The following is a 16608-nucleotide window of genomic DNA, read 5'->3' on the forward strand; positions in this document are numbered from 1 at the left end:
TTATTCGTTTGAAGAAAAAAAAGTGTTTTAATGATCTAACCAAGAGCATTCTACCCACAGAGTTTAACTTCTATTTTATACAAGTGATAAGATCTGTAAGTTTCTAAAGTGTTGTTTAAAATAGAGATGTTAATGTTAAAAAAAAAAAAAAAAAAGTCAGCTGATGACTGAGTGCTGCTGGTTCAGTGGGTACAGGATTCAAAATAAACAACAAATTTAGAACAAAAGTTGACTATTTCACAGCAGCTGTTTTTCAAAATCGAGGTGAAAAATCTCCAAACAGGTGGAAACGTAGTAGATTTGAAATTATCTACACCTGTTCAGTGCCATGCTGTTTAGATCTGCTAGGAGACTAGCAGATCTAGGCTATGAGAGTTCTATGAGACTAGGAACTTAAGAAACATCTTGATCAACTCCATCAGGGTGAAGTCACCATAAGAAGCAATTAAATTTCAGAGTTTAAGCAAAATGAAAAAGTTATGGCTGTATCACACTTCTTTTAAATACAACTGAAGCACTTGTCTCTTTTCTCCCACTGACAGGTAAGGATGTTACAGAGATGTAAGGATTTCTATTTGTCACAACTTGGACACCTTGTTCTATAGGACAAAATGGAAAGTTAAGATGATGGGAAAACAATAAAAAAAAATGGTATAAGTGGAAGTACTTTTAAATCATAAAAGAATGAAAATATCTGATTACGGTGAACATTTTAATAGGATCTTAAATTGCATTCAGGCCTCCACTGTATTGATAAAAAACAGTAATACCCCTGCAACAGACAGAGCCTGAGCAGCAACAAACATTACTTACATAAACAATCCAACTTTAACCCCTATAATGGCAACACAACTGATGGCTAGGTTAGAGTAATCTTTTATGGAAAAGAAAACGTCCAATGGAGGGATGTAAGCTATCAATAAATCAATTAAGTTGACTTTGATTAATATTATGGATCCACAAACAATTCATTGATAAACAAATTTTTTTGTTAAAGCTTCAGTTTTCTCTAGTATCAAGAGGATATTTCTATTGACATAATGGCCTAAATACATTTTTATAATATGCCGAATTGTTGTAAATTGTAAAGTTGTAAATATGCGATTTTATCATTTCATCGTCCTAGCTGAATGAAAAAATATTTTCATGCACATTATTAAACCAGACATATTTATCAGACATAAAAAAAAGGGAACCTACTGAGGAAAAAAAAGATGAACAAAATATCTAAAATTTAAGATTATTAATGTATAAGAATATATAAACTATTCTTAACAGACAGGATATGTCACCCAGACATGTTGTCAATCGACATCTTGCTCCAATGAAGTAGATGGTAATTGTGATGTACATCTCTGTTTTTAGCCTAATCCAGCATTCAGTGCTGAGAGAGATTTTGTATTAGCAGCAACTTTAAACAGGTGGTTAAATGGTTGCCATGTCTGATCCTTTTTATCAAGTTTGAATATGTAAAAAAAAAAAAAATAATATAAATATATATATATATATCTTGAAGCGCATTCTGCATATTTAATGTGAAATATTCTCTTGGAATAGCAGCATGTTCTAGAGGACAACAATAACATTACAGCACTGAAAGAAATTTCTAAACATTATCAATTAATCGGATGAAACAAATCCAATAAACCATTAATAGATAGTCTTAATTATTTGTTTACATCACTAGCTCAAGCTCATCTTTGACTCACTAACCTTAGTGACGTTCCTGGTCAGTCTTCCTAAGTGAACCTTGGTTGGTTTTGGGGTGGGGCTTCGCTTCCTTCGGTCTTTATCATCTCCCCTCTTCTGGGTTTTGGAGCTAAAAAAAAAAAAAAAAACATATGTTGATTCCACTTGATCAATAAGTGAATCCAATTACGAAACTTTTTTTTTTTTATTAGGAAAACTTTATGGTAATCCTTACGGTGAGCGGGAGCGACGGCGGTTGTCATGACGCCTGCGACTGGGGCTTGGGGAGCCAGAGGAGCTGGAGGAGGATGATGAACGAGAGCTTGAGGATCCAGAGCGGCTGGAACCAGAAGAGCTGGATCCACTTGAAGAACCTGAGCTGGAACCCGAGCTACTGCTGGATGATGAGCTTGACCTGGATCAGAACCATGAAGATAGAAATTATTTCATTTAAAAAAATATCATGCATTGGTATTACCTCAAAAAGACTTTCAGAAAGAATGCAAACCTGCTGCTGCTGCTGCTACCAGAGGAAGCACTACGGCGTTTCCTCACTTTGTCTCTTCCTCTCTCCTTATCACCTTCCTTGGTGCCAGTCTTCTCTTTACCTCTGTCTTTTGTTTTATCATCTTCCTTCCGTTTGGTGGGTGATGGTGCCCTGAACACATGAAAGCAAGAAATCATTATTAAATTCTCTCACAAGTTCTCTCGTGGTTATGTCTAAAAAAAATTGACATTTTCCACAAATATAGTCACTGTTAATAGTTTCAGCTTAATTATCCAAATTACTTATATGCAGAAACAGTGGAACTAAAAAAAAAAAAAAATTTTTAAGTGGCTTAAGTTGTCACATCTAACACTTGTTAGTTTTTACACATTTTTTTTCAATCTTAATAATGTTAAATATTTATAACACACTAGTTTGTTTTAAAAGGAAAGATTAAAATTACATGTGCTTAGTATACAATATGCTAATTTGCTTTTTGTCTAAGAATAATATTGAACTTTATTGATCCAACATTAGAGAAATTTACCTCTGCATTTAACCCATCCCCTTGGGGAGTAGTGGGCTGCCATCGTGTGGCGCCCAGGGAGCAGTGTGGGGTTTAAGGGTTTTTACTCTGTGGGGATTGAACCGGGTACTTCTCAGAGCACTACTTTAACCCACTAGGCCCACACTCCCCCTCAGAACACACAAATATATCAGCTTGAGCAGAAAAGAGTGGCTGCAAAACGTAAGTCTGAGGAAAGAAACTGAAGACAAAACTATTTTTTCCCCTTCCTAGCCCAGTAATTTAGCTGTCCAAAAAGATAGTATGGATGAATGAACCCTGAAGTCTAACGCTCCTAACTAGGTTTACCTCATTTGAATCTTTATGCAGTGTTTTTCCATAACCACATTGTCAGGTTATAGTATTTGCTGTAAAAAAAAAAAAGTTAACTTTATCCAGTAAAAATAAAATGTTGATACTTGTTCTTGATTAAAGTTCCTTAAATAGAGCTGCACTTTGAGCCTATTCAATGCACAATAAAGGCTGCAGGAAGACATCTTTCTCTTCAGGAAAAGCAAAATGATGAGATCAAGCACCTAGTGCCAAGTAAGATAACATTCAGCCAGATGTATTTTAAACCATTTTAAATCAGTACATCCAATTTCTCAGACCAGTATCATGACAGCTGATGGTCCGGTGAGCATATTTTATTTGCTCCAAAGTATTGATACAGCAGAGAAAACATTGTTTTCTTAGTACTGATGATGATGATGATGATGCTAAATATCTCAAAGAGATGATGAAACTTATGGTCTAAAAGTAATAATGTATTTAGAGCAGGACGATATGTAGTTAATGAATAGAGTCTTAACACATTTTACCATATAATACATTTGGCATTATTTCATTACCCATTTAAAACGCTGTGCTACTGATAACCATAAGGACTCTTTATATACTATATTGATAAATAATTTTCATACTGGTCATACATGTGCCAGTATGAATATGTTATATCATTCAGAAATGATTAACTTCATATTTATTAGTCTTTGAAACAAACACAAATTCTTATACAACTTAAAGGTAATTTATTTTTCATCTAGTTTTGCACAGGGACTGTGTATATCCTAACCGATTTATAGCGACGTTTAGGTTTTAAATAGAAACAAATATAGTTAATAACTTTACCCCTTACTCGCTCGATTATTAGTGTTGCAATTCGAATTGAAAAATAAATAACGTCTACCAGAAAGCGCACATTGGTCATTGAATCATTAACTTTATTTACCATTTTTTTAATTATTTTAATCACAAAATGTAAACATTATAGTTCTATAACGCAAGTGTGATAAAATAACCACGTCAGAATTTGATCGAGTTATGTTTCTCTATGAAAAAGCTCGACACTCGGATAAAACAGGCCGCCATTGAATTTCATTCAACCCTCGCCGCCTCCCGAAAACAAGCCGCTGCCGTTAACCCAACGCACAGCTTCTTATAACGCAGACACCAATATAGCCAGAGCGCCAAATGCGCCACAGTCGATTAACTACATCGTATACCAGAATAAATATTTGATTTGAATGAAAGAAGAGCTTCAACATACATTTCTTTTTTCGAATAAAAAGCTTCGCTTGGACCACTCGCGGCCTGGACGTCGCTGATTGATGACGACAGCGGAAGTTGCGTAGGTCATTGAGCGCCGCTTATTTGTTTATTTTACGTTATTTGAAGAGAAGGAACGGATTACGCGTTTGCGTATGAGAGAGTGCTGTAGACATACAAAATTAAATCAAGTCTATTAGGTGCAATAAAATATATATATATATTTTTTTTTTTTTTTGCAAAAAAAAAAAACCGAACGAGCTTCCTCAATTTTGACAGGCTTCCGCAGGGTAAGGTCTGCATTTTATTTTGTCTGCTGTTAGCTAGCTCAGCTAATAATCTCTGTCCATTTCCTGCACATGATGATTGTCTTCAAGAAGACCTGTGTTGGATTTCCCTTGAAAAACTGATAAATCTGGGGTTTATGTGGTCGCTGATTATTATTACAATGTCGCTGATATAGAAATGCTTTTAAGTCTTGCTGAATTTTTATTAACAGATTATTAGTCTGGGTTCAGGGATACAAACAACATTATAATCAGATATACTTTATTCTCATTTAAAGTGCCTTGCAGAGCGTTAAAATATCCTGAACAGGGTTTTGACTTTGCTGTCTAGTAACATATTATTCCACCTAAACTATGGATCTGCATTTACACAATGAAAATAACAGTAAACAAATGCTACAAAGTTATCAATTAAAAAAAGCATTCATTAAAAACTCAAACAAAACAATTACAATGGATAGCAAATGGAGTTACCTTCATGTGGTCTCAATGCATGGCTACTGAATGAATAAATGAATCCGCAAACTATTGCACCTATCAGCCACATACAAGTATGTGAATATTTAGATGGTTATTGAGTCAGATATGTAAGCGGATAATGTTTAGTTTATTGAAAGGTTTTATCTGTCCCTGTGAAAATTGGTTTGGCTGACATTTAAGCTCACGTTCCAATATCTGTGGATTGTGGAAACTACAAATCTGATATCTGTGACTAATGTCCTGCCACTTAAGCTCCTCAACAATGACAATTAACTAGTTTGGCATCCATTCTCTTCCTGCTCTGTGAGTCAACTATCATGGTTGCTAGGCGACAGAGTGTATGTTGAGTGAGGGGCAGTGAAACTTTTGCCAAATTTCCAGGTAGGCTGTGTCCTTTGGAAGACGCAGCCGCCGAAATTGAACACAGCCTCTATTACAAACAGGAGGATTCTGTTCGCTAATTAAGTGACTTCTGAAGGTAATGGGTGTGTTTGCTGACACAAAAATTATTGACAGCTATTTTGATTATTATTTCTTATATAAAAACAAACCAAAAACAAAACAGGAGAGTCTTGATTCTCCTCACACTTTTGCTAGAATAAGGGTTTAAGAACCCATCCTACTTAGTTTTTTTCTCTACTGATCATTTTATTCTGCATCCACTAGAGGTTCTGTCGATGAATTAGTTTGGAAAAATGAATCTGTTTTACTGAAAAGAATTTTTGCTATGACCTTTGATATCAAATATACAAAGCAGACCAGTGAAGAGCTGGATGCACTTCTTCTCAGTTCAGACTGCACCAGTACTCTTAACAATGATTGTGCTGACTTTTAGTCAAAAACTTGTTAACAAACAATGAAAAAAATTTTTAAGCAGTTACCCTCACATGCTTGAAGATTAGCTTTTTTCTTTTCACCATTGAGTGGTAGTTATTAATATGAAAAAAATAATATAACCAGATATCATATATAGAGAGACCAACATTTTTAATTCGTCTCTAAGAATTTAAAATACCAGACATTACAAAATATTGAATACATTTTGTTTAACTTAAGCAGAAATAAAAAAAAAAACCTCCAAAAAAAAAAAAAAAAACCTGAACTGCAATAAAAGTTTACAAAACAAATTAAAACAAATTTAAGGGAGAAAATGTTAAGCTTTCATTTGTGTCTTCATTATTCTGCATTAATATAAGGTCTATTTTCCAGTTGCTGTTTTTGCCGTTTTTTTTTCCACTTTACTGATTTATGCTTGCAGGGATGGCAGTTGGGTAATTTGTGTTGCTGCAGTGATCTGTGCTTATCTGGATTTTATTTCTGTTGGTTTTTGTTTTTTTTTTGTCTTGTCCCTGATAAGTCGTATTACATAAAAGACTAAAACTAAAATAAAAACTAAATTGAAAGTAAAACAGAACTGACATCAGAGGTCAAAACTAAATAAAAATGAAAACCAATAAAAATGTAAAAATGAATCCTTGGAAACCGGCTTTAAAAAATCCGTTAGTAACTTTTATGTTTCTGACTCTTGCAGCAAGTATGGGCCGACTTGATGATGCTGCCAAACACAAAGTGGTGGAGCTGCGGAAAGCTGGTCTCAGTTTCCGCAAAATCAAAGCCGTACTGGAGCTGGAGAACATCAAAGTGTCTGCTCAAGCCATCTACCTTTACCTGAGGGAGTTCCAGGGGAGGCCACCAGGGAGGGTTAGACCTCCAGAGGCCAGAGGAAGCTCATTGGCACCACAGCCTCAGGTGCAAGCTGGAGCAATGCAAGAGAGGTGGAGCAATGCTCATCTTCAGAACATTAGACAGGATAGGCCCCCGCGAGCTGAATTTTCAGCTTCTACTGAGTTCTCCAAACAGGCATCCACAAATTCAGGGACTAACACAAATTCCTCTGGATCTGGGGAGACCAGCGGAAGCAGCTGCAGGTCAGAGCAGCAACCTGCAGGAAATAAGGAGGAAAATGACATCCAGATTGTTAGTGTCACCTCACTTGCACAGCCTGGCCAGCAAAGGGGGACCCAGTTAGCTGTGTCAAGAGCAGGGACTGGTCCAAACATGTCTTCCACATTAACTGCTTCTGGAGGATTCCTGAGAAGGAGAGTCACACCTTCTCCAGCCACCAGTTCCATTTTAGCCGCTCGAAAAAGACTTTTGGACAGAGCCCTGTCACATAAGACAAAGGTACATAAACAGTTTTCCCTACTATCAAACTGTTTTTTGATTTCCTTAAAGTTAATCAGACTGTTAAAGTAGGTGTTTTTCTAATATTTTGCTATCCTACAGTCATTCCACCAGGTGGCAGCGTTGTTGAGGAGGGATCAGCCAGGTGTTCAAAGCTCAGGTTTAAGCAGCTCTCTTCCACAGCAGTCTGAAACCTATGATCTGACTGCTGAAAAGGTGAGAACCCTACAAATATTAAATGGCTTAAGAGCAATACCATTGCCTCCCTTTTTTTATTTTTTGGATCAGTGTTTTTTAGTTTTTATCCTGAATCTTTATGAACAAACATAAACTCAATAGCCCCATCCTGCAAGCCGTTATCAATAAATGCAAGTATTTTTTTTCCTGCAAGTTTACCATAAATACTCTTACATGTTTTTATTGTTTCAGAATGTTATGGAAGAGCAGCCAGAGGGAGATGGCTCCCCCCAACGCCTTGCTGCACAGAGACCAGGACAGAGCGTCCGCTCCCTTCACCCACCTCCACGCGTTGGGATTCGCCTTCCCACCCGCCTGCCGGCACCTTTGACATCCCCTGGCACTCTCCGCCTGCCGTCCCCCAGGAATCAAGGCCCCACTACTCGTAGTGAGGGGAATCCAAATCCGCCGCAGGCAGTCCAGGATACTAGAGGAAGGGGAAGTTTACAGGACCACATTCAGAGCCTTGGCTCTGAGGTGCGCAGCCTGGGCCTGGCAGTGAAGATGCTGGTGGAACAGCAGTGCCGCCTTGAGAGGGAGCAGTCGCAGCAGACACAGATTCAAAAGCAGATCCTCAGCACTCTCCAAACACTCGCCTCTAAAACAGGACTCTGTAACAGAGCTCCGCAGCGTCTCAACAAAACTCCTTCACCATCCTCTTTGCCAGCGGCCTCTGCTGCAGCCTCTTTTGGCCAAGACACCTACACTTTTAGTCAAAGCCCGTTTTCACAATGCAGTCAGACTCAGCCGGGCTATAACTCTTTAGAGAGATTAGAAAACATAGAGAGCTTTAAAGTTCCAGGGATGAGCCCTACAAGCATAAATGGGTTTCCACCATGTAGCAACACAGAGAGCCTTACTCTGAATCACACGCCCTCTCAGACACAAACATATCCAGCCACCTACCCACAGCAAACCAGTCAAGCACTCATGCCACCTTACACACAGTCGTACATCTCTGCCTACAACCAGACACAAACTCAGACGTTCAGAACGCCAGAGAATAAAACTGCTGATTTTTCCAGCAGCTGTTCTGGGAGGACTTTCACGGACTGCAGCGGGTCAAGCCAGCAGGTCATGAACTCCACTTCACACAACCAGCCGCTCAGTAGCATCAAGGTAGAAGGACCTTAGATTTCACCACGTTAGTGATCCAAAGAACTTGAACTTGTGTCTTTTCTAAGTTGTTGTTGCATTGTCACGTAAGGTACATATGAGGTTTTTAGGATTAATCATAGAGGTGGCTTTTTAATCACTTATTTTGAGTTTTATTATCATATAATACAATAAAAGATTAACAGATTTGAAAGTTGTTATTTTCATACAACTCTGATTTGCCTTCATCGAAGTATAAAACAAATTGTTACGCCTTTTACTAACACAATTTCAGTTTGTTTTTATAAGTTTGCCTTGTATTATCTGATAAGCAGCAGCATACAATAATAAAAAAATGATCCAATGTACTGTTGTGCCAGCTTACCAGAAGATTATGAATATATCAATTGAATTGGAAGTTATATTTAATTCATTCAAATCAAGGGTAAAACTAGTTTTTTATTACCAGTTGAATGATTTTAACTGTAATTTGCTTATTGACCAGGGTTTTAGCCCCTTTCCTAAAAGGTTAGACTCCTGAATCCAGCTGTTAAAAAAACAGTTGTCTTTCACCAATTTAGTAATTTAGGTTATGAACCACCAACTAAATAAATGTGTCTCTCCTCATTCGGATGCTACTGAAAGAAGAGTCAATCCAGCCTGAGTGATAAATCGTTCACTGTGTAAAATGAACACAAAAGACCACGGGTTAAAAATACAATGGTACCTTTATTAGCTACAATCACACAGTATTATATCTAATAACTAAGCAAAACACTAAACACTACTGAAAATAAGCTAATTCAAGAAATAAAAAAAGGGAAGAGGGGTTTAAGAGTGCGTTCAAAGTCTGCGTGATGTTCAAAGTTTAAAGGCTTAATGCATTTGAGAGGGTCGTTTATAATAGCAGCAGATAAATGTGAATAAAATGCTGACACAGAGATGTTACCTGCAGTTAAAACGGTAAAAAACGGAGGACCTGCAGCCCAGTAAGTTGGAAACAGCCATCAAGGATACAGAGGAGACACATAATAACAAAACAAGTTCTGGCTAGATGCCACATAGTAAATGATTTTCTAGTGAACCTGTTGTGTGTTTTTCCTAAAGACTAAATCATTCTGTTGTTCTACTTTTAATGGCCACTAAAAGAGCAGAAATTTAAGAAACAGTAACTTTGTCCATTGGATGGATGGATGGATTTTTCTCCCTGATTTGAAGAAACAGTTGTGTCTTTTTAAAACCTACGCCGGTGGTTTGTGTCTTCAGAGCGGCGTAGTTCCGGTTACATCAGCGACAATGGATCGCAACAGTGTCAATACATCTCTTGATCTTGAACTTTTATTTTTTGTAGCCTGAAACTCTAATAACCCCAGTTTGATCTAGAAAATTTTATTACTCCACGGTGTAAGTATTTCAAGGAGTTATATAGAATGTATACAGTGAAAGGATGAAGAAATACCTCCAAAAGCAACTAAAAGCTAGAGGTTTTTAAAAGACGTCCCACAAGGCAGCCTCAAACCTTAATCTGTTTCTTCAGGTGTGTCTGAAGGAAGGGAGCCCAACTCAAACTATTGTTAGAAGCTTCATTTGTCAACCAGGTATAATTATCGTTCCTTTTTTTGTTTTTAATATGATTATAATATGATTATAATTCACTACAATTCTATAATGCTGAGCAGAGTCAATTTGTTTTTGTTTGTATAAAACTGCATGGAGGCAGCTTGGCTACTAACTGCTGTGACAGGCGGCGCAAATCTGCTACATCTTGGGATCAATTTACTTGCTTTTTCATTGCAAGATTTTGTCCGATAGTCGTGTACTTTATTTAGTGCAACACTGAAGCTCCGCACTTTATTGTGAACTTCTTCATTCAAGCATTTTTTTAGGGCTGGCCCAATCCTCCATAGAACCCTAAACAACTGTTGATTTTGGGGCCCTCTATTTATGCATATTATATCTATTGCTATAATCAACAGGCTAATGATCAGATCACCAACACACCTTCTCTAAAAGCATCTAGCAGTGATGTTTACGGTCTCCTACTTGTATGCGTCATTTAGCATTGATACAATTAATAAAGGTAACCAGTATGCAGCTTCTTTATTGTAAAAGTGTTACATGGTTTATACTTTGTTTCCAACTAGTACAAGAACAAAAGCAAACAAAATACAACAGCTTTGACAAAAAAAAAGATTAAATTGTGAAAAAAAAAAAGTATATAATTAAATCAAATAACAAACATTTTAAGCTTACCTTTGTTCTGCAACGGTTAGTTTGTCTCTGAGAAGCTTATACTAGTCGTTTCTCAATGTTTTGTTTTTTTAATGTATAAGTAATAATTTCTAAACTGTTAACTATATTTTTTTTTTGTAAAAAATGCATTTTTTGATTATGTAAATTGTGTTTTGTAATATTTATAAAGAAATTAATATACATGCAAAAAAACTATGAAATATTCTTTTGCCTTGGGCCGGCCCGTAGCATTGAGTTAGTCCCGACACAAAGTCGGTAGGTCCGTACCCAAAATTCACAATGAGCTTAGTAGGTAATCTGCAAATGATGAGGGAGGGTGACAGCTGGTTTTGGATCCAGTTTATCCACTTTATATCAGAGAGCCAATCAAAACAAAAAGTGGAAGGAAGCCGTTTAGCTCCGCCCTGTCCTGACTCACTCTCTCAAGAGATGAACTTGATTTCATCTGACAAAAGCAAGGAAAAGTACAGAACGTGCTGTTTTTACCCCCTGATACTAAATAAGGCAGGAGGAGAATTTCAACTATGTGCCAGTAGTCACATCCACTAAAGTGTCTCCAGTCTGTTTCAGTTAGGGCAAAGATTATAAATGAATACAAACAGAAAAATAATAAAACCTTTGAAAATAATTTCAGAATTTGTAATTTATACATCTAGAACTACCCAAGATTAGTGTTTAATTATTACTTTGGTGATGTGTATGATTTTATATGTAGCTTTATGCATAGTCTTCATGTACAAGAAGACTTAAGATCCAATAAATTTGCTTTATACAGCTATTGTTGCGCAGATATAGTCCTTCACAAAAGAGGCTCAGCTGTGGTAAAGAAGTGCCTCCTACATCTGCAAAGCAACTTGTTCAAGTTCCAGCTTTATTTTTCACTTGCGAAGAAAGGCACAAAGCTTCTGGGGCTGAGGGGAGAGGGTGAAGCCCACAACAGGAGATAAATCCAGTTCATCTTCTGAAATCCCAGGTGCTGGGCTGAAATTAAAGTGCTGAAGGAGAGAGGTGAAGAAAATGAAGAGCTCCATTTTGGCCAAACTCTCTCCAGGGCAAACTCTGCGACCTGAAACCAACAGCAAAGTAACTACAGTAGTACAGCCAGAGAAATCATTACACATAATGCTGCCTGTGAAACATTAATTCAGATGAATATAAGGATCTGCAGAGTACCTGCAGAAAAGGGCAGGAACGCTTCCCTCCTGATGAATTTACCCTCACTGTCTAGGAAATGTGACGGGTTGAAGCTGTAGGGATTCTCCCATTCCCTCTCGTCGTATAAAACAGAAGTAAGAAGAGGAAACACTGTAGTTCCCTGAGAGGGGAAAAGAAAATCTGTCAAATTTCTTCAAATATGAGATTTAAAAAAAACAAAAACAGCCAAGTTTAATGTAAAGAGCCGACCTCCTGGATAAGGTAGCCCTGAAAGGTCACATCTCTGCTGGTTGAATGAGGAATAGCAATCGGCGCGATGTTAGCGTATCTCTGTGACTCATGGATGACCGCATCAGTGTACGGTAAGTTCTTCCTGTCCTCCGCTTTAACCTGCCGCTTTCCGACCACCAGGCTCAGTTCCTCCTGAACCCGCACTGGATGCACATTGAAAGCAAATCATCACACTACATAATGTTTAATAAGCAAACCATCACCTGAAGAATGTTTGTTTTAGAACCTTGAATGTGAGGGTACTTGGCCATGTAAAGGAGGCACCACTTCAGCGTATTTCCTGTCGTATCATTTCCAGCTGCAAATAGGTTTGCCACACTGTAGAGCAGGTTATCATCATGGAAGTGTGGGTTCTTTATGGCAGAATCCTTTTGCAACATCCAAAAAATAAATAAATTACCCATCTGCATTTGCACTGTTAGTGCAAAGTTCTTGAGGTTGGATTTCTCACCTCAAGATGTCTTTTGTGAATCAGAAAAGCATCAACAAAACATCTGCAGATATCCAAGTCCAGGGTCTGCTTCAGCTGCTCTATCATCTTCCTTGCATCCGCCTTCCCATCTTCCACATGCTTCATCAAATTCTTCCAGTTTTTAAGGACAGGACCCAACCAAGGGAAAAAGTTGTATATCTGGAAAAGAATCATAAAATAAAACTAATCAGGACAAATTAACAGCCATGCCAAAACCAATGGTACAACCTTGTTATTATGCACATATTCTTATAAAACAATGCTTTTCCTTCATACCAACAAGGAAACTGTTCCTGTCAGATATATAATCTCATTATCTCTATCCACCATAGCTTGGAAATTCGGGTCCTTGTAATCAAATCTTTTACCAAATACGGTGGCTGCTATAACATTAGCAGCAGCATAGTTGATAGGCTGGGTGTTGCTGAAGGCTTGACCTGTTAGAAATAAAATCAAAAAGTCACAAGCAAGACCTTTTTACATTAAAATTTTTCAGGATGATATGTTATAGTGTCGTGAAATGTATTCGTGCATCAACTTTTTCACACCAAGATGTAGGGATTTCTCAAAATACATTTTCATTTCCCATCCAATGTAGCTGTTGCACATTTGATACCGATTTTGACCCGATGAGATATCAACATGCATCATGCATACTTTTAATAATTACTTTGTAATGTGGAATGTATGAAGAGGTTTGATCAAATGACACTATGCAAACAGAACAATAGCAACGACAGGTATGATAACTGAACCATTTATTAATAACCAACAGCTCACATAAACATGAACTCATACACACACACATATATATATATATATATATACATATACACACACACACACACACACACACATACAGCAATATAGGAGTTTTTAATTGCAGGCTGATATAATCTGATTTTTTTGCTTGATATCAGGCCAATATTAATATAGTATTCTACATTTTACTTAAAAGCTCTAACAAAGTTCGTTTTTTTGCAAAAGAACATCTGATTTAAAGAAGAATCTAGTCTATAATAATCTGGACAAGATAAAATGCAATCTTAGAACATTTATTGTTTGAAATATGAAATACATGCAAGATAAATAAATGTATAATTTTTTTTATAAAACGTACTATTTATATTATACTTTCATTATCTAACAGAAAGGATGACAAACTTCTACAATAAACATTTCTGCTGACTGTCCTGTTTAACCCTTTTCATTGTTGTGGGGGAAAAAACATAAGCATAATAACCTATTTTTTAAATGTGTGTTTTGTCTGATGTATAAAAATATAAACTTGCCTTCAAATTGTTCCAATTCTTTAATGAGGTGCTGACATTCCTCAATGATTATTTCTTCAATCATCTGCTTCCCCATTCCAAAGTTTTTCAGGGTTGTGAGGGCAAAACGTCTCATTTCCCTCCATGAGTTTCCATTGGAAAATAAAATACCTGGAAACAGATTAGGGCAACTTGTTTGAAGAGAAATGGCAATAACTCCTGAACCTTGGGTAAAAATAAATCAATCTGACCATTTCCTTTTGTAAAATCGTAAAATATTGGTGTGATGTCTCTGTTTCCAAATTCCTCAGCATGGTTCACCAGAGCCTCTTTGACAGTCCTGTACCCTGCCAGGACCACCACCTTCTTCAGCCCAAAGTGGACCTGGAACACGGGTCCATATTTTTTGGACAGCTGACAATAGAAATCAGCTAAATATGAGACTGACAAACAAAAAATGACTTTGGAAAATGTCAAATATATATAAAAACAAATTACCTCAAAAAGGCTGTAGTCAAGCCTCTTCAGATCAACCTGGAACAGGTTACCAAACAGAGGAAGAGGTCTGGGTCCTGGAGGATCCCTTCTGTCTGGGAAGCTGAAGTAAAGCAGGTGAAGGAGCAGCAGGAGAACAGTAATCCCAAACAGGGAACCCACAGCCGCGTGGTGCAGATCTTCAAACATTATTTGATAGCTCTGAAGGAAGAAGCCTGACAAGCTGCACTCAGAAAAAACAACAACAGACGCTTTAGAAGTGAAAGTGATCCTTACTGTACTTGAGGAAATGTTGAAATATAGGTCATATTGTCTCTTCCAAAGTTGCAACAGAGCAAAGAGATTGTTTCCTCAAAAGCAAGTTCAGCACACTCTGTTTCAGCTCAAATTCAGAGTGGCACAGAGTATGAATGAGCCTAATAAGCAGCTTTGAGGGGAGGACTGTTCGAAACGTTCTGATGAATCTGTGCCAAGAACAAGAAAGATGGTTGTTATGAAGATAAAAGAGGCACTGCAGCCCAGTAAGTTGGAAGCAGCCATTGAGGATACAGAGGAGACACATAATAACAAAACAAGTTCTGGGTAGATGCCACATAGTAAATGATTTTCTACTGAGCCTAATGTGTGCTTTTCCTAAAGACTAAAACATTCTGTTTTTCTACTTTTAATGGCCACTAAAAGAGCAGAAAATGAAGAAACAGAAACTTTGTCCAATGGATGGATGGATTTTCTCACTGATCTAGAGAAACAGTTGTGATAAATTAAACAGAGTATGGGAAGATGATGTGTTTAGAGTATTGCTTCATTTGACTTATTAGGGAACCCAGTAAAACTATAAAAACAGAATTATATTATATTAGGCTGCAGCCCACCTTATAACCTTTGTTTCCTTAAGAATTACAAGTGTCAACATTTTTTCAGAACAAAAAATGTTTGTATCGCAAATATGTTTTTCTATAGGGACGCACATTCATGTAAACAAGGTAATAATATTGTAAATATCAAACAGTACGCACTACTAGGCTTTTTATAGTAAGGTGAAGGTTATTTAAACTCACCAATAAATCAGAATCTGATGTATTTCCTCCTTACAGGGACGCTTCGACCCAAAACATTTTTTTTAAACAAATAGGCTCTATGCACAGCTCCACTACTTCCTGAATTTAAGGCAGCTCCTTTGTTTCCTGTCTTTCATGATTGGATGCACTGATTAATCCAGGTGTGTATGACCTAAGTAACTGGCCAGACACACCTGGATTAATCAGTTCGTCCAGTAATGAAAGACAGGAAACAAAGGAGCTGCCTTAAATTCAGGAAGTAGTGGAGCTGTGCATAGAGCCATTGCACATTGAGAAATCACCAACGGCGCACAGCTTTCAAAAAAGTAGCGCGGACGCCCCCTGTCGGTGAAATGTGATAATCACAGTGACGCCACCTGCCTAAGCATCCAAATATATGCATATTTAAATATTGATTAAATATTATTGATTAAATATATTCTTTGTCTGTAGACTGCTAAAGAGTTTACATTAATGTGAAATATTCAATAATAATTTTTTGTTCTTATGTAACTTTTAAGAGGCAAAAAATGGATTTTGACATGGATTTATCCAGTTTTCTTTTGTATTCTGCAAAGGTGTTTCTGTTTCTGCATATTGGCTAGTGTGGTGTACAGAAACATCTGTGCAGAGTAGAAACTGGAGACTCCCCAGGTCAAAATGGGAGTCACTTCCCAAGGTGATGGAGAATGGAAGAGCAAAGATCCTGATGGACTTGGGAGCTTGAGGGTTCTGAGCAGTGTCTTTGCTGTTCCTAGAACTGCATGCATCTAGACAGAGATGCCTGATTTCCAGGGATCTGCTGTAACCACTCCTCAAGTTTTGGGGTCACTGCCCCGAGTGCCCCATTGACCACCGGCACCACTGATGCCTTGACCTTCCAGGTTTTCTCCAGCTCTTCCCTGGTATTTCTCTAGTTTCTCATGTTCCTTTTTCCTGATGTTGCAGTCACTTGGTATTGCTATGTCAACCACAATGGCTTTCCTCTGCTTTTTGTCCACCACCACAATGTCCGGTTGGTTTTTCCATTACCATTCGGTC

The 16608-nt window shown here is 37.4% G+C and overlaps 3 protein-coding genes across 4 annotated transcripts in view; 1 reads left to right on the forward strand and 2 right to left on the reverse strand.

The window, feature by feature from the left end:
- rnps1 (RNA binding protein S1, serine-rich domain) overlaps positions 1-4373 on the reverse strand; it is a 5485-nt gene extending 1112 nt beyond the window's left edge. The window contains exons 1-4 of the mRNA XM_015372131.1: positions 4291-4373; positions 2198-2347; positions 1925-2104; positions 1714-1819 (exon numbers count right to left, since the gene is read on the reverse strand). Coding sequence (XP_015227617.1) covers positions 1714-1819; positions 1925-2104; positions 2198-2347; positions 4291-4292 — 438 coding nt within the window. The 5' untranslated portion in view covers positions 4293-4373. The remainder of the gene's footprint in view (positions 1-1713; positions 1820-1924; positions 2105-2197; positions 2348-4290) is intronic.
- A 37-nt stretch (positions 4374-4410) lies between these two features.
- On the forward strand, positions 4411-9226 carry LOC107083148. The gene is made up of 4 exons (XM_015372147.1): positions 4411-4579; positions 6588-7240; positions 7343-7456; positions 7670-9226. Exons 2-4 carry the CDS (start codon positions 6593-6595, stop codon positions 8609-8611), a joined length of 1704 nt encoding a protein of 567 aa, XP_015227633.1. The 5' UTR covers positions 4411-4579; positions 6588-6592; the 3' UTR covers positions 8612-9226.
- A 1010-nt stretch (positions 9227-10236) lies between these two features.
- Positions 10237-15778, reverse strand: LOC107083153 (cytochrome P450 2K4-like). 2 transcript variants are annotated; one of them, XM_015372154.1, is made up of 11 exons: positions 15568-15778; positions 14786-14973; positions 14513-14612; positions 14266-14428; positions 14036-14185; positions 13020-13180; positions 12723-12902; positions 12498-12639; positions 12230-12414; positions 11999-12140; positions 10237-11891 (listed from the first exon to the last, which is right to left on the reverse strand). In XM_015372154.1, exons 2-11 carry the CDS (start codon positions 14815-14817, stop codon positions 11704-11706), a joined length of 1443 nt encoding a protein of 480 aa, XP_015227640.1. In that variant the 5' UTR covers positions 14818-14973; positions 15568-15778; the 3' UTR covers positions 10237-11703. The 2 variants fall into 2 exon arrangements, with proteins under 2 accessions (XP_015227640.1, XP_015227639.1); XM_015372153.1 differs by lacking the exon at positions 14786-14973 and having other exon boundaries at positions 14513-14732; positions 15568-15743.
- Between the last annotated feature and the right edge of the window lie 830 nt (positions 15779-16608).

This window comes from Cyprinodon variegatus, unplaced genomic scaffold, assembly GCF_000732505.1.
Source record: "Cyprinodon variegatus isolate N-32 unplaced genomic scaffold, C_variegatus-1.0 Scaffold69, whole genome shotgun sequence".
Taxonomy (NCBI): domain Eukaryota; kingdom Metazoa; phylum Chordata; class Actinopteri; order Cyprinodontiformes; family Cyprinodontidae; genus Cyprinodon; species Cyprinodon variegatus.